Below are 22,101 nucleotides of genomic sequence, written 5' to 3' on the forward strand. Positions count from 1 at the left end.
CGTGGAAGAAGAAATATAAAGAATGAAGACTTTTTGTACTTATTAAATAAAAAAAAAACTAATTTTTTTAGCTGAAAGTAAGGAGCGACATTAAAACTTAAAACGAACAGAAATTACTCCGTATATGAAATGGGTTGTCCCCTCCACAATCCCTCGCTCTTTACGCTAAAGCTTTTAATTGTTTTAAAAAGTAGAATTGTGGCAAAAAGTCAAACTTTAGCGTAAAGAGCGAGGGATTGTGGAGGGGACAACCCATTTCATATACGGAGTAATTTCTGTTCGTTTTAAGTTTTAATGTCGCTCCTTACTTTCAGCTAAAAAAATTAGTTTTTTTTATTTAATTTCTGAACGTTTTTGAATTAATGCATGTTTGGTTTTGGCTCTCCGCACATAAATTATTAAAATGAAAGTTGCATATTAATTCCTTTTTTGGCTAAATGGCTTTCTCTTAGTTTTGATCAGATAATTTTGAGAAATAAGGGGTGAGGAAGGAGGCCTAGTTGCCCTGTAATTTTTGTAATTCATGTAATTCGGTTACTTAAAAAGGCAACTAGAACTTTTAATTTTAACGAACGTTTTTATTAGTAAAAAATATGCGTAACTTAAGAATTAACTTACGTAACACACTTTCATAACCTTATATTTTTATTATGTATACGAGGGGGTTTGTACCCTCGTTAATACCTCGCTCTTTACACTAAATAGTAAGTTTTGTCCCAATTCTTTAAGAACGACCCCTGAATCAGAAAGGCCGTAGAATAAATAGTTGAAATTACTAAAAATACTTTAGCATAAAGAGCAAGGTATTTATCTCCTCCTAAATACCTCGCTCTTTATGCTAAAGTATTTTTAGAACCCCTCATATGCGTAATAATCTCTGTTCGTTTTAAGTTTCAATGCTACTTCTTCCTTTCATTTGAAAAAACGTTTTCATGTTTATTTTTCATTGTTTTCTTATAGTAATACTAGAGAATCCTGCGCCCTTTTCATTGAATTTTTCTTCCCCCGTGACAGATTCCTCCAAGGAAAGATCCTCCAATATAGCCCCCTCTCCTCAGCCCCACCCTCAAATAAAATAAAATCCCCCTGAAAACGTCTGTACACTTCCCAATAACCATTACTATATGTAAACACTGGTCAAAGTTTGTAACTTGCAGCCCCTCCCCCAGGGATTGTGAGGGAGTAAGTCATCCCCAAAGACATAGTTATTATGGTTTTTGACTATGCTGAACAAAATGGCTATCTCAAAATTTTGATCCGTTGACTTTGGGGAAAAATGAGCGTGGGAGGGGGCCTAGATGCCCTCCAAATTTTTTGGTCACTTAAAAAGGGCACTAGAACTTTTCATTTCCGTTAGAATGAGCCCTTTTGCGACACTCTAGGACCACTTGGTCGATACAATGACCCCTGGGAAAAAAAACAAACAAAAAAACAAACAAATAAACACGCACCCGTGATTTGTCTTCTGGCAAAAAATACAAAATTACACATTTTTGTAGATAGGAGCTTGAAACTTCTACAGTAGGGTTCTCTGATACGCTGAATCTGATGGTGTCATTTTCGTTAAGATCCTACGACTTTTAGGGGGTGTTTCCCCCTATTTTCATAAATAAGGCAAATTTTCTCAGGCTCGTAACTTTTGATGGGTAGGACTAAACTTGATGAAACTTATATATTTAAAATCAGCATTAAAATGCGATTCTTTTGATGTAGCTATTGATACCAAAATTCAATTCTTTAGAGTTTTGGTTACTATTGAGCCGGGTCGCTCCTTACTACAGTTCGTTACCACGAACTGTTTGACAAGTTTTATTGATAAACAAGTTCACAAACACCTTTAAAGCACTTTACCTTTAAGGCACTAAAATTCATATTTTACAGGTAGGAAAGGGTTTTTCCAACTAGAAAGTCGCTCAATCGAGGATTGTCTACATTAATGCTGAGAAATTAAATGTAAGTATAGATAGATAGATAGAATTTTATTTTCACCAAAATTTTCATGGCACTGCCAAATTTCTTTGGTATAGTCACATTAAAAAGCGACACAAAAAAAATAAAACAAAGAAAAGAAGACACTTATCAATCCTCCTGATTTTGTTATATATTTTTACAAAACTAGGTATAAAACTCTTCGCTAACCGCCGGTGGGCACAGCGTACCGGCTGAAGTTTGTCAACAGGCACTGCAACTCTGCGCGGGAGTCCTTTTGTTGTGGATTGAGGGGAGAAAAGGGTTTTTTGGATTGGGTGGATCAAATATTTTCTTCCGAAATCCATGCAGAGTTTCTGTCTTCTTTTTTTCCAGAGTTCGTATTTTAAACTTTGTCAGCAGCTCTTCATACACCATTTCTGCCTGCTTCGAAACTATCATTAGAGCTCTTTTCTGAACTCTTTCGAGCCTGGCGCTTTGCTCAGCCGTCAGTCCAAAATGCCATACAGGAGCTGCATATTCCAGAATTGGGCGAATAAAAGATGTAAATATTCAGAGGAAGTGATCTGGAGGGGCACAATGTTTTGACATAAGCTTGAGCATCTGCAGCCCAGCATTACCCCTTTTTACTAGACTAGTTGTGTTTGCTTCCCATTTTAAATCACTGGTTACAATAACTCCCAAGAGCTTAATCTTACTGACTTTAAGAGAATAAGAGATAGTTGGTAGGAAATTAGGTTCAGAAGAATTTAAAAATGAAATAGTTAAAATAGAAGATTTACTGTCATTTACTTTCATATTTGAAACGGAAGCTTTAACCTTCACATTATCAACTAAAATTTGAGCTTTGCTACATTCATTTGCTTCACAAATTTCTCCAAGGGTAAGGTCATCAACATATTTCCAAAGGACTTCACAATCATTAGCAATATTATTAATCATAACTAGAAAAAGAATAAGACCCAGGATGGTACCTTGAGGTACACCACAAAAAACTGGCTCAGGTTCAGAGAAAGACTTCTTATATTTAAAAATTTGGAACCTATTTATTAAAAAACTCTGAATGATTTTCACAACAAAAGGGTTCACTCTAAAATCAATTGAAAGCTTAGAAATAAAAATGTTATGATCAATCAGGTCGAAACCCTTTTTAAAATCAATTGTTACTAAGTTTAACCTTTTACCAGGTTCATCAACATGCTTAAAAATAAAATGTAAAAGACTGACTAGATAATGGGATGTTGATGTATTCTTTCTGTTAACGTACTGATGAGGATCAAGGAGGGGTCCAAATTCAGCTTTTAGCCAATTTGCTACAAAGCTTTCGCACATTTTGCTGAACAAGGGGGTCAAAGTGATTGGTCTCACGCCGTCGAAATTAAGTTCAGTATCTTTTTTAGGGATTGGAGTAACATACCCCGTTTTCCCTATCTGTGGGTAAACTGAAGAAGTTGAAATGCAATTAAAAATTTGTGTTAGTGGCTTAGTCAATTTGTCAGGAAATGCTTTTATAAGTTCAATAGGAATATCAATGGGAGTTATACTAGTTCATTTAAGTTTCTTTATTTTACTAAAAACATGATCCTCAGAAATAGTAGGTAAAGGTATGTCATCATGTGGTATTTTCTGATGCTCTTGGGTAGTTTTATTTGCATCAAAAGGCGGCAAAGATTGGATTATTCTGGCTAAATGACCATTTAACTGGTTAGCAACTTTTTCATCATTAGAATCCAAACAAAAGTCAACACCACTAGGGGATTTTCCACAAATTCGTTTTATTTCCTTATACCATATACTAGGCTTTGATTCAAAAAGGTTATCAATTTTTTTTGTGGTAATACTCAACTGCAGTTTTTCTTGTCATTTTACGTATTTTGTTACGGAGCATATTAGCATTTCCTATTTTCCCTTTTTTTCTTAGTTGAATTTTATACCGAATCAAACCTTTAATTTCTTGGGTTATGTAGGGACGATCTGTGTTGCACCGCTTGGAAGTTTTCTCAGGAAAGCATTTTTCATATTTGTTTCTTAATTTATCTTGCAAAAATTTAGCTTTTTCATCGGAGGACTCTAAAATTCCTACCTCATCCCAGGACTCGGATGTAATCCAATTTCCGAATTCCAAGAGATTCCTGTTCGAAAGAGGTCGGTAGGAAACTTTCTCAAGTAAATATTTTACTTTACACGCAGGTAGTGGGGCCCACTTTATTATGTAGTAGTAGGTACCACCAAGGGGAGGTAGGTCTTGAGGTTCATTATAGTATTCTGACAAATTTGTGCAAACTACGTCGAGTTTAGTATTACCTTTAGTAGCCGAAAAGTTTACTATCTGCTTGACTCCTTGACTTCTGAGGAAGCTTTCAACTCTTCGATCGTTCTTGTCACCAGTAACGCAAATTCCAACATTCGGGTACTTAGAAGTAATAAAATCAACACACAAATCTAACTTTTCAGCAAAGACCATTTTTTGGAAAGATGCCATACTGGGTGAGCAATAAAACACTCCAATAACAATACCAGTTACAGATCTCGGAAGCTTTTTGGTCGAATCCTAATCCAAATCATTTCATCATCATCATCATCAATATGGAGAATCTTTAGTAGCCGCGGCGCCAACTGATCACGTACGAAACACGCTACGCCGCCACCTTTCTTACCTAACAGATGATTCTGATGTCTTAGTTTAATAAATTGTTTGTAACCGTGTATTGTAAGATGTTCAGGACTTTGTTTATGTATTTCTGTACCTGTAATAATATCAGCTCCGGTTACTTGAACATAACCCTCAAGTTCACCCATTTTATCAACGTTGAGACTTTCCGCATTTAAAGTTAAAAGAGAAGGAAAATGAAAATGTGATTGAGGGACTTCTTTTTCGACAAATTTATGTTTGTTTACTTTTGTCTGTTTTGGGAAGGTCTTTTTAGGCGGGAGAAAATTTCAGGCTCATCTAATGCAATATCTAGGCTATCTGATTCATCATTAAGGGCTGCAAAACGGTTACGAGACGGAAACGGTGACAAAGGAGCAGAAAATATATTAGCGTTCGTCTCACTATTTGAAGTTTTGGAAACTCTGCATGGAGCTAATACGCGTGGATCATTCTGCTTGCTATCCGAAAATTTCGAAAAAGTTTATGCCAGGGCATGGTGGAAAAGGTGGAGGAAAAGTGCGTATGGGAGGGGCAGGGAAACTAAAAGGGGATACTAAAGTAGGGGTATTCAGGTAGGGGGGCTTTGGGGATTGAATTCTGGTGATTGAAAGCTTGGCAGATATTGGGAACTATTTTTTGCCTGATATTCGCAAGGTTGTCGCTGACACCGGTAAGCGTGTCCAACAGGGAGCGATAATGGCGTGCTCGTTGGCACACGCCCTCATGTTTTCCGAAAGTCAGGAGTGACATGAGCGAATAAGCATTCTCTGTTGGTACAAGTTAAAACACTACACAAATCTACATGGTCAAAACTGCAACCATTTTTGTTGCAACATCTTTATCTGAAATTTAAACATATATGCAAAAACCGACACTTTTTCTTCAGTCTGCAAAACTCTCGTTCAAAGAACCGGCAAAGCGTGTTGTATTTACGAGTGGTACTGTCTGTTTTACAGTCGTACGTTCTTGCGTCACTTTTCTCTACGAGCGTCGGGGGGGGGGGTGCATTTGTACTAATTGATGACTTATCACCAGGATTCATTTCGTCTGATAAGATCACACAGTCGTGGGCTACGCTTGGGGTAGATGTCCTGTTTTGCACTTCATTATCAAGGGGTGCATTTAGGCTAGCAAAAGCGATATCTTTGTCCGTTTGCGCTGACTGGGTAACTTGGTCTCGAGAGATTTACGAAGGGTCACAAGGGTGGATTTCGATAGCCAACGAGAGTTCTTGTTTCAGCTGGGCTATAAGAAAGTCTTTAACCTCCAAATGACCTGTCAACACTTTAATTTGATCGTTCTTTTTCTCCATTTCTGACAGAAACGTTGAGTGCCTTGTCCGGAATTCTAGATTTTCTGCTTGACATGCCAATAAACTTGCTTCCAGGGTCTTAATTTTCTCACTTAGACGGATTGTTTCGGATTCATAGTTGGGAATGTCTACACTTACCACAGACGGCTTAGTCCCTTCCGGTAGTTCAGAGTTGATTTTAGGTCCCGTACTAATTTGTGGTGAAGAGGTGCCGATTCCGCTTCATCTTACAGGTCTCTTCGCACTAGGCTATTGTGGGGGTTGGTTGACATGCTTGCGACTCCGGAGTCACGGGTATTTTTTGCAAGACAGTCCATGCACAACCCTTCGCCGGAATGGTCCTTTAGTCCGATTTGGCCGCATTTATTAGCGCCTGCGTGGTATCAGCGGCCACATCCTGACACGCACTGGACAGAATTTGTGGTTACCAGCAGTCGTCACTGGGGACAACAGTTTTTTGGTTTCGACATATCACAATAGTTGCTTTGGGACTCGAGTCAAGCAGTCGCAACACTGGACAGGGAGAGTCAAGCAGTGGCAACACTGAATGAATGAAAGAATTACTCAATTTCAGTTTAAGTAAGGCATTTGCGCAATCTTGAATGCAATTAAATAACACCTCAGTCACTTAGATGTTTTCACAATTAATAATTAGTTGTAAAATAATTCAAGTTCTGATTATATAAATATTTTCAGTAAAAGTCCATAGGGAGATCAAATAAATAAATAATCTAAGTTCAAATAATTTCAAGTTCAAGGTTGATTAAGAGAAGTCCATAGGGAATCACGATTGAGTCTTACTGTATAATAGGATTATATCCAGATTGTATCAAAGAAACGTGTTTACTGTATGAACACAGAACACGGATCGAAAAACAAAATATAATACTGCATGAAGACCAGAGCTTTTGGTTGATAAATCTCGTACTCGCATCCGATTTTGGACAGTAGATTTTCCAGGTTGCTCAAGAACGTTTTCGATGTGAGGCGTGCAGACTGCAAACGATAGGCCAAGAGGATCAAAATGCGCCATTGTTCATTTTTTGAAAGATTCATAGCCGATTTTCCGTCTTTGCAGTTGATGGACTACTATTAACAATGATAAGGGTATTGTTAACACTTTGAATATGGTCGAGGAAATCCGAGGGTTGCAATAGGATCTGTATTTGGACATGTAGAGATCCAAGTTGAATGCATTGATTATCTGATCTGTGTTCATCGTGCCAAGTTTAATAGAAAACTACCATCAGGGGTAATGTCCAATTGGGTTTCAAATGGACTTAGCGCGATTAATGCAATACTCACCAACGGATCAGAAACGGTACTCTAAACGTACTATGCCCGTTCGAAAAATATTCATATCTTATGTACCAGACAAATCCAATATAATGATAGCATGAGTTTTCACAAACATGGTATCGGTTAAACCATTTCAAATAGTAGTGAATCTCAATCTAAGGATTGCATTGTCAATTCATATAAGATCCTGCAGGATTGATCAAGTGATAAATTCTACGGAGGAATTCCAGTCAGTTTGCGCAAAAGGTTGGATAAACCAAACATCTCGAACTTTTGTGGAGAATTTGTCCAGGACCCAACAGCATTAGCACTGTTCACAAAAGCTAAAGCTAGGTTTGAAGGAATTTCACCATTGATAAATGAAGAGTCAGCGTAGGTACGTGAACCCGTGGTAATTTGATGTTGATTTGTGATTATATGCGGAACGAACAGTTTAATATTGCTACCGTTGGCTCTCAGTTTGTCAATTGACAAAGCAACAGAACTCATAACCTGTTGTATTTGTACATGAAGTATTTCCAAAGTGAGAGAGACTGTTACATCAATTATGGTGGTAAGTACTTTTAGAAAAATAAAATTGGACGGAGAAAGTTGTAACTTTATATCAATCTTAACATTGGGAGGCATCAATTTAGGTATATTAAATATTTCATGCTTTGTTTTCCCAACCAAGTGTAAATCATCAGGTGTCACCTCTCGAAGTATATCCAATAATGTCAGTGTCCGTTTTACATTTATATCCAATGGCTAAGCCTCTATATTTGTTATAGGACCTTGGAGTCATAAACATGAACTATAGGTAGCTTGCGTAGTTTGATAGATTATTACTTGTGCTCACCAAAGTTCCATTGATATAGACACTTATTTGTCTAAACAAATTGTGTAGTACAAAACTTTCATAGGATAACCCTTCAGCTGGACTTGGTTATTCCTTGTTGGAGTTTTTGACAATCACATGCTTATCTATAAGTGTTGAGGTCAAATCTATGTAATACTCTTCATTGGAATCAATTTTAAAATGTATGTTTTCAGAAAGCAGTTATTGTGGATAAAATGGTTCATAGTAACCTTCTTTTACACTCACACCAACATTTTCTGCATTGAAAAGTTTCAATGATGAGATGACTGAGGAATGAGTTTCTTTATGTGGTAAAAATGCTACTTTTAGGAGAAGAAATCCTTTTTCAATCTAACAATTTTTACTCTTGGTTTCTTTTTCTTCTTTGTCAAGAGTTAGGTTTTTCGCTTCTGACTGATATGTCAGTCAGAAGCTGACAATGATATGCCTTTCGCTCTGACTGACTTCTGACTGACTGATATGACACAGAGTAGAGACTTATAAGTGATGAGGTGTTTCTCATCCTTTTTAAACCTTTTTCGCTTTGACGCGATTTCAATAGCTCACCAAGGGATCACGTGCTAGACTAGAGGTTTTATAAGAAACTTTCTTTAAAATCTATCCCGGGGCTCTAATCGTGTAGTGTAAAGGACGCCAAATCTGTGAAAACCGGAGAAATATATTTTTTAGCCAGGGATGACACAGAGCGAAACAACTTAGCAAACCAATTGCACCCAACATGGACACAATACCCCTATAATAGTCCAATTCCATGACCCAATTGTAGTGGTCTAAGAATATCAACATAGCAATCAATAGATGGACAAGCAAAACTACCTTTTCTATTATTCATCTCACTGAGTGGGTCAAAAGTGACATGTAATCACAACCAAACCTTTACTGAAAAACTAAAGCCTCTTCCCATTACATATATTACAAGCATATCTTTTGACTCTTGACGAGATTCAAAGACGTCACAATAGTCCAAACATGTTTATTTTACTTGAAATCAGCGTTTCAGTCGCTATGTATATACCGTCCATTGCATTCAAAGAGAGGTGACGAAGTTGCTAAAGCCCTCGAATATTTCCTAGAGCAAGATTTTTATAGAAAAATTTCAACAGATCGGGGAAGTGAACTTGTTAATCCAAATGTAAAAAAGGTTTTATTGAAATATAATACAATGCTCTATCATAGTCATAGTCCAATAAAGGTGGCATTGGCTGGATGTTTGATAAAAACTATTCGAATTTTAATCTTGATATTTTGTACATTGAAAAATACTGCCGCTTTTATTCAAGATGCAGATAAAAATCATGTTGATTCATAATCAATGTCTTTATCGATCCCTGTCCAATCTTAGTCCTCTCGAAGTTCGTCACGGTGAAAATACACTTGACATTTTTCTTAAACAGTATTGCAATGAAGGGCAAGTGAAAAAGAAGAAATTTAATGTTGATGATACAGTTAGAATCAATCAAACTAGAAATATTTTTGAAAAGGGGAATTACTTGTGGTCCACTGAACTTTTGAAAGTTTCATAAATACTGGACGCTAAACCTGTAACGTATCGTCTAAGTGATATGGAAGATGAAGATATTCTTTGCGGTTTTTATGTGTATGAATTAAAGAAAGTAAAACAGTGGAATGTATCAGGTTGAAAATATATTAAAGAGTCGAACTGGCAAGGGTACAAGACAGTTATTTGTTTGTTGGCTAGGATAAAACTCTGATTTTGATTTTTGGATTGGCGCTGAAGACGCTCACAATGCCTAGTGATTTCTATGTGATGTTCATGTCCAATGTCTCTGACTCCCTCTATGATATATCCTCAAAATAAACTTGAACTCGTCCCTCCCCTGGCCATTGGAGCATACACATATTGTCATAAAATTATAAGATGAGTTTCTTCGAATTTTCTAAAATAACGTTACCAGTAGCAATTATTTAAAACTACGCTTCTTTTTTTCGGTGTAAAAGAACCTTATTGGAGTCTTTGATCGCGAACGATGTGAAACTGGGATTGGCAATAATTCGGTCAAACTCTTTTGGGTCGTTTACAACATCACAACGACTCCTAGTTCCAGATACAGAGATTCACAATTATTTCTTTAAAGGGCGATAGAAAAGTCCTAGCTTGGTGGGTGCTTCAAAATACCTTTCCAGGAGATACTTTAGTCTCTAGACCCATTCCTGAAAGTCCTTATTTTGCCAACCTAACCTCTTTTCAAGATAGTTAAAAAGTAGCTAAATTAGACTTTTACAAATTTTTGCCATTTTTGAGGATTTAGGCTACTTTGTTTGGCATTTGTTTATGGGAGCCAATTTTTTATCATAAATAAGCATAATAATTAAGCTAGGCTAGTCTAGAGAGAAAGCCAAACAATCAGCAAACTTTTAATCTGTAGGCTACGGTTACATCTGTCATTATTAAGGGGGGAGGGGCCTTACGCAATAATTCCTTATTATACTCATTATAACACTTGTTTACATATTTTTAGTTACTGTAGAGAAAAACATTATTTTCCCCCTTATTTAATGCGTCAATATAAACCGCTTTTACATAACTATTTCCTGCAATAATTCAATATTTTAGGCAGACAAATTACTATACATAGCGGGTGTTATAAAAGCAACCCATTTGACAATTAACTAGTGTTATGTAATAACATTACATTAACTGTAGTGTTAGTGTGATGTGACAATTAACTTAGTCCCTTCTCAAATAGATGTTGACCAGCTAAAATGGAACTAGTCATATTTTGAATAAAAATAGACCACCCCTTCTCGCAAATCAAAGATTTACCGTAGAAGAATAACTCGTCAATTTGATCAGAAAAGTGTTTATAAATTGCGATTCACTCGTAAAATCAGAGCATTTAAATTTACTGGCTGTGAGGAATGAACCATTAGTGTGACGTAAGCTGTTTGCTAAAACCTATCCCTTACCTGATGTGGCTTATAATTAAAGGTTAACGCAAAAATTTGTTTATGTTATGTTTACCCAGCTGTTGGAACAAAGTTCAAAGCGGTTTAACAGGGGGCAAGATTTTCACAGTGAAGTATATTTAGATGCAAGAAATCGAGATTAATTTATCAGTGAGAGATGCATGCAATAGCAGAAAAGTTAGGTTTTTGCTTGTTAATTTCTAATTGAGAGGTGGGTGGAAGGGTATCCTTAATATGAATAGAGACTTACCTGTTGGTATCTTTGGGCTATATACATTTTAGAAAATCGAGTTGCACTGTTCATCTCTAATGTAAGACTGATAGAAATTTCCTCTAGCACTGGGTTTTATGGTCCCCGGAAAACAGAAGGGATTACTCGGTCCCGCTATGCGACTAAACAAACTCTTGTATAATGTAATTCAATAGAAGTCCAAACTATATAACAGCTCTCCTTTGTTTTCGCTGGAAAAGAGGACGGGATGTTCCTTTTTACTCTAGCAATAATGAAAACAAAGGCCCTATGTGTAAACCAAGGTCAAACTATGATCAATTTGGATTCTGTCCCTACTATGGGGAGGGGTTCAGGCTTTTCCCCTGCATCCTCAGATTTTTAAACAACCAAAGAAAAAAATAATACGTAACGCCTACATTTGCATCTTAGATAGCAGGCCCTGAGGGGTTTTCCCACCTGGCCCTCGTAGGTTTTAAACAAATAACAATCAATGAAAAACCGTTACGTAACAAACACCAACATCTTGAAGAAAATATCCCCTATTACATAACAAACGCCTGGATCTTGAAAAGTTTAAAAAAGTGTTTGGATAGAGATTCGAAGGGGGTGGGCTCCCATCGGACGTATTATAGCTATACTACTTATATGCAGCTTTGTACCTAGTAGCCAAACTGACGGGTATCCATTAAGATTCCTTATGACTAAAGGCAAATAGAATATTGCAAGAGCTTTGATTACCTTCATATCCATTCTCATTACTATCACCAAAAGAAACTTGTAATAGAAAAGTATGCAACCAAGTTCTAAAGATTATAAATCCACCCTGTTACCTGTGTATTTTGCAATTTATGACAAATGAATTGACCACTGTAGCCACTACAAACCGATCTGAGCGTTAAGCTATATGAGGCTGACACACTAGAAAGTACTCCTTATTCTTACCACACTTTTCTAAACTTCTGTTTCATCCAAATCCCCAAGAAGTCTTACAGGTTTTAAAACAGTTTTCCGGCCCTGTTCAAGCCCCATTTTCGGAGAAACGAATAATTTGTCTTTTATTTTACATTGGGATCCATTTAGGCAGAAGAGCCCAAGGTTACAAGTTTCAAGCTGATAAAAAAATAGTTTCTTGGCCCCTTTTCGAGCCTCTTCATTGGGGGGCCCATACCCCAGAACGCAATTTTTGCGTATATTAGGGTCACTCTAGCATATTAACTTGTGATTGTAAAATTCAAACAGAATAGAGACAAATAAGTTTTTGACCCATTTTTAGGCCTCCTAGCCCCCTTCTTTTCTCAACTACAATTATGGTCTCATTGGCCAGGGAAACGAGCCCTGGGAGTTTCAATGCAACCAAAGAGCCAATATCAAATAAGCCTGCCTCTTTTCCACCATTAAACCTAAATATAAACCATGGCCGGTTTGAATAATTTAGTGCCCTTGTTCCTCAGAATCCATAGGTCAGGCCATTCCTTGTAACCTTATGACAGCCAAATCCCAGGACATCCAGTATTTCTTTCTAATATTCTGGCTTAATGAGTAAAGCGATCCTAGATACTTTGTCTTTTACCGTATGAAGGGACGTATCAAACGACGAAAACCAATATGTCATGACAAATATACTAAGTATGGTCAAACAAATTCGCTCATATAAAACCAAATTTAACATCTTATGGCCGCACTTTCTAACTCAAACTGCCGTCAATCAATTTTACTGAAAAAAAAGACATCTAGGAAAAAGTTTCGTTCCTTCTTCAGTGCCTACACCTTGCAAAATTTTAAGTCACACTCATCAACGAGTCTCAACCTTACTCGGGTCCTTTTGCTCCAATACACGGTTAATGATAACCCCCTGTTATTTTGTTATTCTATTTTCTTCAATCTGCAACAAATAATTCTTTTCTTCATAAAAAAAATATAAAACTGTAAGCAATCTTCTATTTGCAAAAAAGAAATATCAAGAAATAAAGCAATGCAAATATTGTAGCCCATCGTTGAAAAAAGAAAGGCAGAAAGAAAGAAAGAAAGAGATAGAGAGAGAGAGGGGGGGAAGAGAAACAATTAATTTGAAACTTTCAAGAGAGGAGAATTTGCTATAGAGAAATATATAAATTTACCAGCCCTTCTGTTGAAAAACACTAGACAGCCGGAAAAATTCAATCCTGTGAATCTGAAAAAAAAAAAAAAAACAAAATTCAAATGCTGTTTCGACAGCCGAAAAAATTCGATTTCTGTGCACAGACGAGAACAGGCAGCTTCACCGTTCGAGGAGATAATGGCCAAAGAGTCACCAGAGCCGACACAAAACAATCAAGCACAAAAAAATTTACGCTTTACTGAAAACTAAATAAATAGTTTGAATTTAAAGCTCAATCAACCAATTGATTTTCTACACATTTCGGGGATAGATTTAAAATCCACAAAACGCTGATGAAAATATATTACATATCTTATTTATAAAAATGCTAATATCGGTAACTCACAACCAATCACTAATCTAAAAAAGCCAGGTGATGCTATACAAGTTGTAGCTACCTAAGGCCTCTCCGAAGAGAAAAACGGTATTTGAAGTGTCAGTAAGCTTCCAATCACCAAAAAAGAGAATAAGCTTTTTTTGTATGCCTGAAGTCTGAAGATAAGCAGATATGTTTCAACATAGAGATTGTGTATATTCAGTAGCTTTCATTAATGTGACCAATTTTAACCGTAGTTTTTTTTTTTAGCATACTCCTTGTCCACCTTTTGTAAAATGTGTAATTAACGTGCATCAACTTTGTACTACTGTATTGCAGTACTGGCCTTATATTCGTAGCCAAAAATCTCAGAAAAGCCTTAAATATGACGTTTCATGGAAATGAGACACTATAAAATATACACTTAATGCGTTGTGATTTTGGACTTTGATTTATAGTCAGTTCGATTTATAGTCAATAAGTTAAAAAGATTTAATGATGTACAAAAATTCTGGTAAAAATAAACCACCATTTGAGAAATATACACTTAGAGTTTTTTTTATTTAAAGCAGTCATAGTACGATCTTCAAGATATGTAATGATTAAGAACCCGTCTCTAAGAATGTCTGAGTGGTTAATAAGTCAACGGAAATAACACATTTCTAGTCAGGAAAAAAATGGAGGGCACAAGGATCCCCTGAAATATTTACTTAACAAATTTCGATTTTGGAGGTTTTTATTTTAATATTGGCTTCAGATGTGAAATCAGTAAGTTCCGGTTTGAAATCAGGGAGTCGAAAGAAGTACAACATGTCCACATTTACGAGGGAAACGGATGTGTTGGAGGAAACTCCAGCCCAAGGATATTACTTATAGCTCTACGCGCATTGGAAATCCTTGAATGATACTGATTCCAACAAGGCCTATCTTATCTCTATTAAAGCATATCCAGAAAATCTCTATTATATCTAGGTGATTTACATAACTTGAGGAGCCCCTGGGGCTGTATTTGTTATATAGGCCACACCCCTCATTACAAAAGCTGCATCCCAATATCTGGGACTTTTGAACTTTATGATTAAAATGCTATTTTAAAACCGGGGTTCAATCCGTAGTGGGTTTAGATAGGCAGCCTGGGTGCATGGGGCGTTAAAAGGATACCATGTTATCAGTTATGGCTGATTGAACAAGCACTAAAACTCTGATTTAGCGAAAAAATGAGCCTTTTCTTAACTTTCTATTACTACCCTTTACAGACTATAACCTCCGGTGGGAAGGAATGGAAGACACGTCGCTCTTTACCAAGTCAATGCCATAGCCTTAGTAAGGGTACTAATCAAGAGAAGATTGATCAATTGCTGTCTATTAGGAGGCTGAGGATGAATACAAAAGTGTTCAAATATTTACAGTTTGTGCTACGAAGAGCTGTTGATATCTTGGAACACAAAGGTTAAAAATCCCAGACAGACCGAGGGACAGTTCTCTGAAAACTTGGTCTTTCCTAATAGTCCTTATTAAATTGTTGTTGGCCGTTTGCTATCCTAATTGGCCCAGATACAGGGGTACCAATTAGGGGAGGGAAGCTATTGCCCCCTCAAATTTTAACAACAATTTTTTTTAGATATTTTCATTGACAAAAAAAATTGCACTCTCCTAAAATTTGGATTTTTTTTCGTATATTCGTTAATGAAACAAAAGCGAAATCCCTACCCCCCCCCGTATTTTCTTGAAATACTGTCAATGCCCATAGAGTAATAAGAGAAAGGCAAGATAACTCAGGTTAGATTGGAAAAAGGGAATAAAAATAGATTTAAATCTTTGGGGGTTTCATGGGAATTGGTCGAAACAAGAAGAAATACTAGAGGAGTAATCCAGTGTGTCGGCCCTAGGGGACTTGCCACCATAACACATTTGTAGCCGCAGTATTAGCATAATCCAAGCTAAATCCGTGCTGAACGCGAAATATTTTGGTTCCAAAAACAATTTTACGATGTCCTGACAAAGCTCTCTTTCTAGTCACGCTTCTTCTAAAACATAAACGAAATAATTTTCAAAATTGGCAAAGAATCAGCAACACAAACTAAGTTTCAAAGGAAAAAGATGATACTTTACAATATTCTCTATTCTTCAAATAAAAACTAGAAAGCAACTGTAAGTAGAATTGGTTAGATAATTTCTGGAGATCGTGAACCTTCAAACTCTAGAACGTGTTTTGCAAGCAACACAAAAAATTTATCCTTCTTTAGAAAGGACTTATCGATCGTTACATAATAATTAAATATTACAAGATTACACAGGCATTACTATATTACCAAAGATCCAAAGGTAACTCTACATAAACTGGAAATAGAGCTCAAAACAGAGGTTGATTCATGCAAACACCTATATGACCCTGCAAATTTAACAAACATTGGAAGTTCTTGCTTGAACATCTTTAATATGATCAGTGCGATTTTTTTTTTCTCAACGATGCTTCCGTATAATTTCAGTAGGACTAAAAGAAACAATTTGAGAACAATATCCAGCTGATTTAAGAAGGGGACTAAGAGAGAGAGTATGTTTGTTAATTAGAACTATTAGCATATTCAAAATCAAAATTAATGCACTTCTATGTCCTTCACGGCTAATTTGGCAACCAACACCTAAGCTAGAAGACTTAGGTGTAAAACTGGTAGCCTTATAAATAAAACTTACTTCATAAAGAGAAATTTGTTGGGATTGGGACATTAATTCTCTTATTTACTCCATTGACTACTCTCACGTTTCAGCCCTCTGACTCGAAGTTAATGATCATAGTCTTGGCTTTCATTTAAAGATAAAGTATCATAGACAAAACCTCATTTTACTTTTTTCTCAACTAATGAAATATTTATGATTTTCAGAAACTCATTTTATATGGATCGTTTCCTAAACTTATATTTATGTCAGCTGTTATAATGTACTAATATTTTTGGGCGTTGATCTTACACATAAATATTAATAATTGTTTAAACATCCTCCTGCTTATGCTAGAAAAATAAGGTAAGCTATTCAAATAAAAATTCTACCCACGCATAGTCAAAATATAGCTCAGGAACAATCTTGGATATAACTGGACCAATGCACTTCATACACAAGTCGAGTAAAATATTCTTAAAAATTGCTTAGTTATCACTTTTCTAAATTCGAATATCAGTTTCTATATATTAGATTGCGTTCCTGACAGAAGAAATGAGAACCACATTTGTCACAAACCAGTGCCTATTGTTGGCTGACTTTTGAAAGTAGCCCCAAGCATGGAGGGTCTGCATGCTGAGTTCTACTCTCCTTTCGAATTTCATAAGTGTTTTTGTAATACCAGTACTAGGTCTTTCCTATTGAGCTAGAAAATAACTTAAATTGACAAGATTGTCTCCTTTCTGTACTTAATAATTCCAGTGGGTACCTTTCAAAATATGCCAAATTAGCTCCAGCGAGTCCTAGTAATTCTTTGTTTGTTTAAAGACCGTGTAGGTACAACAGTCCTTTTATTGTAAAAAAAAATTCGGCATATATCGTGAGTTAACTAAGTAAGGCTTAATTGCAATCCACACACCTTTGTAGTCCATTCTTGATAAACCTTTGTATGCCTACAAACAGAGTTTTAATTAAAAAGCCCAAATGCGGATAGGCTGGGCTTATAACGTCTGAGCTGTTCCGGAGCCATGGATTCCTTCCCCAAAGGAATTCTTGTTTTCTATCGCTCACTACTGGAAGGAAAATGCTGCTTCTTTGGGTGTAAAGCAGCACAAGGACCGACTTTTGACAAGTTCTCCAAGCGAAAACGTATAAGCCTTGGCATTCAGATTCCCGCAATTCTTTCAGGATTATGGGGTGGTTCCCATAGTAGTATAGCAGGTATGATACATAATTAGTCGGAAGTAGTGAGGAATTAGACAAATCAGCAGAATAATACATAGGGAAAGAGAGAGAGTGAAAGTGAAAGTGAAAGAGAAAGAGAAAGAGAGAGAGAGAGAGAGAGAGAAAGATCTAGGGAAACTTGAAAATTTACTGACCTTTTATGGAAAGACAATAGACCATGTTGTTTCGACAGCCAACAAAGATTTTATTGGCCCATACAACCGGCGAGGAAAAAACTTCACCACTTAGTGAATAAGTTGCCAAACAATCACCAGAATTTGCATTGAGCAACCGAAGTTCTCCAGAGGTTGATACTGCGGCTGTTAATTCACGTGACCCTAGTTTAAATGCAAACGGTGTAGAGTAGATAGGGCTGTTAAACCTATGTTTCCAAACCTGGCTACCTTCAGGTTTTATGCAGTACAGGTGAAAATCGTGGCTTCCAAATAATATTTTCCTTGGAGAGTTTGTGGTTAAACAGAATGAGGAAAATATTGGACCGCTAGCAAAGAATTTGAATACCTAAAAAAAAATCTTCTTTTGTGAAATCACCTATACTTTTTAAAAGTGACACAAGTCGATAAGCACGCTTGAGCTATCAATGCTAAGTGACCTGGAAAATGTAATCAGGTTTTCTGTAAAAATGGATGAGTTTATGAATAAAAATATGAAAAACCTCTGAAATAGAACTTACCAACTGGCAAATAAAAGCTATGTCAGCAAAACTAAATCCATATCAGCAAAAAGTATTCAGCAAGAAGATTTTGCCGTCATTAATACAAGGTAAAATTAAAAAAAAAATATTTCAAAGGGCCTTGAATCTTCCAACACAGGGGATAAAAGTTATATATTAAGTAACTATTTATTTGGCCACACCAGCAGAAGGTATTCAGCGGGAGGATTCTGCCAAAATCAGTACATGTTGTAATTAACGAAAAGAAAAAAAATTTAAAGAGCCTTGTACATTCCAACAAAAAGATCAAAGCAGTATGTCAACAAACTGGATTTTTGGCCACATCAGCAGACGATGTTCAGCAGGAGGATTTTACCGCAATTAGCAAACGTTAAAATTAATGAAAATAACCTAAAATTTAAGGAGCATAGTACTTTTGAACAAAGGGATAAAAGTATTGCGTTAATAAAACAGACACTCAGCAGAGAAAGAGGATCTTGCCCCCGCCAACACAAGGTAAAATTAATAAAAAATAGAAATATTAGTTTGAAGAGCCCTATATCTTCCTTTGACCTACTCAATTGCAAATCTTACTGGTTAATATACCTAATCTGGCTAAAAAAATAAACAATGTTAAAAGGACGGACTTCAATTTTAAGCGTTTTTTTTTTAATGTCAATAAAAAAAAACTTTGACCATTTTCCTCTAGAGATGCGTAACTACAAATAATCCGTTTTCTAAAAACAAATTTTTTTTTCAAACGGAATAGAAGAATGGTAGAGGAGTGTTCACAAGTGCATCGGCCTCAGGCAGATTTAGCAAGATGACTGGTTTGTAGCTGTATTTCTTTTATGTCCAAAGTAGTGTCTGAACTACTGACGAAAACTGTGTATTGCTCAAAGTAACTTCTTTGTGTTTTGATAAAACGCATTTGTTTGGTCCCGTTTTTCATCTTTTGATAAAAATAGCTTTTTTGGTCAATTTCAAAAACCGTGTGCAACATAAACGGCTATATTCATATAGAGTTTTTCATATAAATGAAGTCTCCTGCTAAAAAAGTTAAATAAATTCATTTCTTTTTCCCTCTCGAAAAATCTATATAACAAAAGTGGGCTTAGTAACTTTCAAAATTGTGAATTTAAACATTCTAGAATGTACTTTGTAACCAATACAAAACGAAATTTCCAGTGGTGCAATAATTAGAAATTAAACAATGTCCTAATTATAAATGCAATTTGTGACGAAATGGTAAAATCTAACTCTATGAAATGGAAAAAAAGGTAAAAGTAAAGCTTTAATCAGAGGTTTATTCATGAAAACGCATTTACTGTAATACCGATAGAATAAACATATAAATTTATTTATTACATAAAATCTGACTAGATCAACAAGAGGTTTTTTTTGAAACGCATGATGCAGTTTCAAAATGGATCGCTTACAATCTAAAAAGGGCTTTCTTCTGATAGTTATTCCTTAAAAATACGATATTTCCACTTCTGTATTTGAAAAGCTGGTGAAAAGAGGGAGAGCCAGCCGGTTGGGGCAAGGGACGGAAACCACCGCTTCCATGTTCACTTTTTAGGATTTCGTTTTTTTGGCAGGGGCGGGGGCGTATTATAGAGAAAAATGTCTTTCCTTCGATTCTTCTATCTACGATCCCATTCATTCGTTTTTGTTGGTTAATTTGTTAAATAATACTGAAAACCGATATTTCCAGTTTTTCCTAAAACGAGTATTCCTTTATCTCAGAATCTATCTTTGATTCTAATAAGGAACTAGATGGCGCTTCAAAAGAAGTCCGACCTCCTCCTTTGAAAAATTTCACATATTCTTAGAGAACTAAACTCAAACCTTTTCTCACTGGATTCCAAAATATTTGAATTCTGTAAGTCTTTTTTCCAGCTATACCTTATAATTCATCAGTATCCTGAAGACTGAGTGGGCACTAATCTCAATGAAAAACAACTATTTTTATCCAGTATAATTTCCACCCTAATACAATTTTCTTCAATTGAAGGAGTTATAAATGCACCGTCACGTTTTCCCTCAGAAATGGCAAAGTTTTACTCTATAATCGACAATTTAGCTTCAACAGGATTAGTGTGTATCTAATTTCATATATTTCCTATCCATATTTTGTATGGTTTGTTAGTTAAAAAGAACTAAAATGATAAATGCTTTCATTTTTGAATAAAAAAACAAAAACAAGAAATGTGATTTTTTTTCAAATGAAATGCGAAGAGTGACGTTAAAACCTAAAACGAGCAGAATGAATCCTACATATAAGGGGGGCTACCACACAGAAACCCCATGCTCTTTACGTCCAATCTGACTAATGATTTCATGAAAGAATTACTGAATACAACTAAGACAAACATTTAATTTCAAACCAAATACAATTAAATAATCCCTTTCCTTCTAGAAGAACTGTCATAAATACAAGTCAAAAAAATTTTCTGACGCTAAAGTTTTGTTACGATATCCATTCTTAATGCATTGACAAATCAGAAGTCTATCTTTAGTGTAAACACCTGGGAGTTGAACAGGGCACCATATCTCCGCAACATGCGGGATAATTTTCGTTTGAATTAAAGTTTTAAAGTTGTTCTTTGTCTCGATTTAAAATAACTTACGCTTGAGTTTATTTAATTTCCATTCGCTGTTAATATCATATTGACATTTATATGAAGTGGGACTGAGATGCTTCATTGGGAAGACCAAACTTCCAGCTGGTAGTCACAGGAGGTAAAATCGTCAAGGGAAACTTTCATAGGACTATTTATTAGCTGGTAACCAGACTATACAGCCAACCCACGATTCCGTATGATTTAACCTTCTTTATGAGTCTTCTGTACAAAATATATCGAAAGCTCTGCAAGGTCAACACAGTACCATGTCTTTCCAAGTAGCCTTCAATGGATATATTCCTGTTCCACTATCGATGCTAGTTCAAAGACTTTAGATAACTAGTGAAAGAGGCAGCACCATGTGGAGCTATCCATTTGCCTTCACTTTTACCTTCACTTCACTTCACATTGCCTTCACTTTTACCCGTGTTCTAGTTTTACAGAAAAATCAAATGTATTGGTAGTTTTTTTTAACGTCTTGTCAACATGTTGACATGCTCAACAACATGTTGTCAAGGAAAACAACTTCTTCTCAATAATGAATTGCTGAACTGATAAAATGAGGAATGAATAATTATTGAATAACTGAACTTGCCACTTATCTCACTCACTTGAGCGGTTGACTCACTCAGTTGAATCACAAACTGAATATAGATATCATTTCTTCATTCTAAGAAACAAAATAATTTATCCTTCATAAATTTGTCAAACACCATTGACAAGGAATTCAAATTTTAATGCTATAATTTATAATATCGTTTAGCAATTTATTTTTTGAGGGCAAGTTATTTCAAATGCTTGTACACAGATCATTCCAAGCTTTAGAGTTTTCTGGTATCAAACTTTATATTATTTTGTAGGTAATCAGAAATTGTGATTGGATATAGAAAAAATAAGAATTCAGATGAATTACTTGGAAACAGGGAGGGCTTACATTATCACATGACGTTCCAGAACTGTCTACAGTTTGGATTTTAATATCTATAAAATGTGAGCAAGATTCAGCATTGCAGTGGAAAAGAATACGAGACCTTAAGACCAAAAGTATCGATGGTTAAATCGGCCCTAGAAACACAGAGAAATGGTTGGCTAGAATTTACAATAACTTCACATTCAGAAAGATCATACAAAAAAAATGAAAAGAAATCCCAAATGTAGGAGTGTCCCAGAAACGTTTCCTAATGTGTTTTCGTATTTACTTATGAATAGTAATACTCAGGAAAGTCACACACAATATAAATAGGAAAGTTACCAAGA

At 35.8% G+C, this 22,101-nt stretch overlaps 1 protein-coding gene across 4 annotated transcripts in view; it reads right to left on the reverse strand.

Moving 5' to 3' along the window:
- The window catches only part of LOC136043185 (beta-alanine-activating enzyme-like), a 149,190-nt gene that overhangs the window by 16,019 nt on the left and 111,070 nt on the right, over positions 1–22,101 (reverse strand). For 3 of the 4 annotated variants that reach the window (XR_010621568.1, XM_065728119.1, XM_065728117.1), the window contains one exon: positions 17,700–18,066. Coding sequence is in view for 3 of the 4 variants with exons in the window: in XM_065728119.1 (XP_065584191.1) it covers positions 17,700–18,066 (367 nt within the window). In the remaining variant the exon portion in view is untranslated. Of the gene's footprint in view, positions 1–11,059; positions 11,443–17,699; positions 18,067–22,101 lie in introns of those variants that run through there. The other variant, XM_065728118.1, reaches the window with a different exon arrangement.

Source organism: Artemia franciscana, unplaced genomic scaffold (genome assembly GCF_032884065.1).
Source record: "Artemia franciscana unplaced genomic scaffold, ASM3288406v1 Scaffold_364, whole genome shotgun sequence".
NCBI lineage: Eukaryota > Metazoa > Arthropoda > Branchiopoda > Anostraca > Artemiidae > Artemia > Artemia franciscana.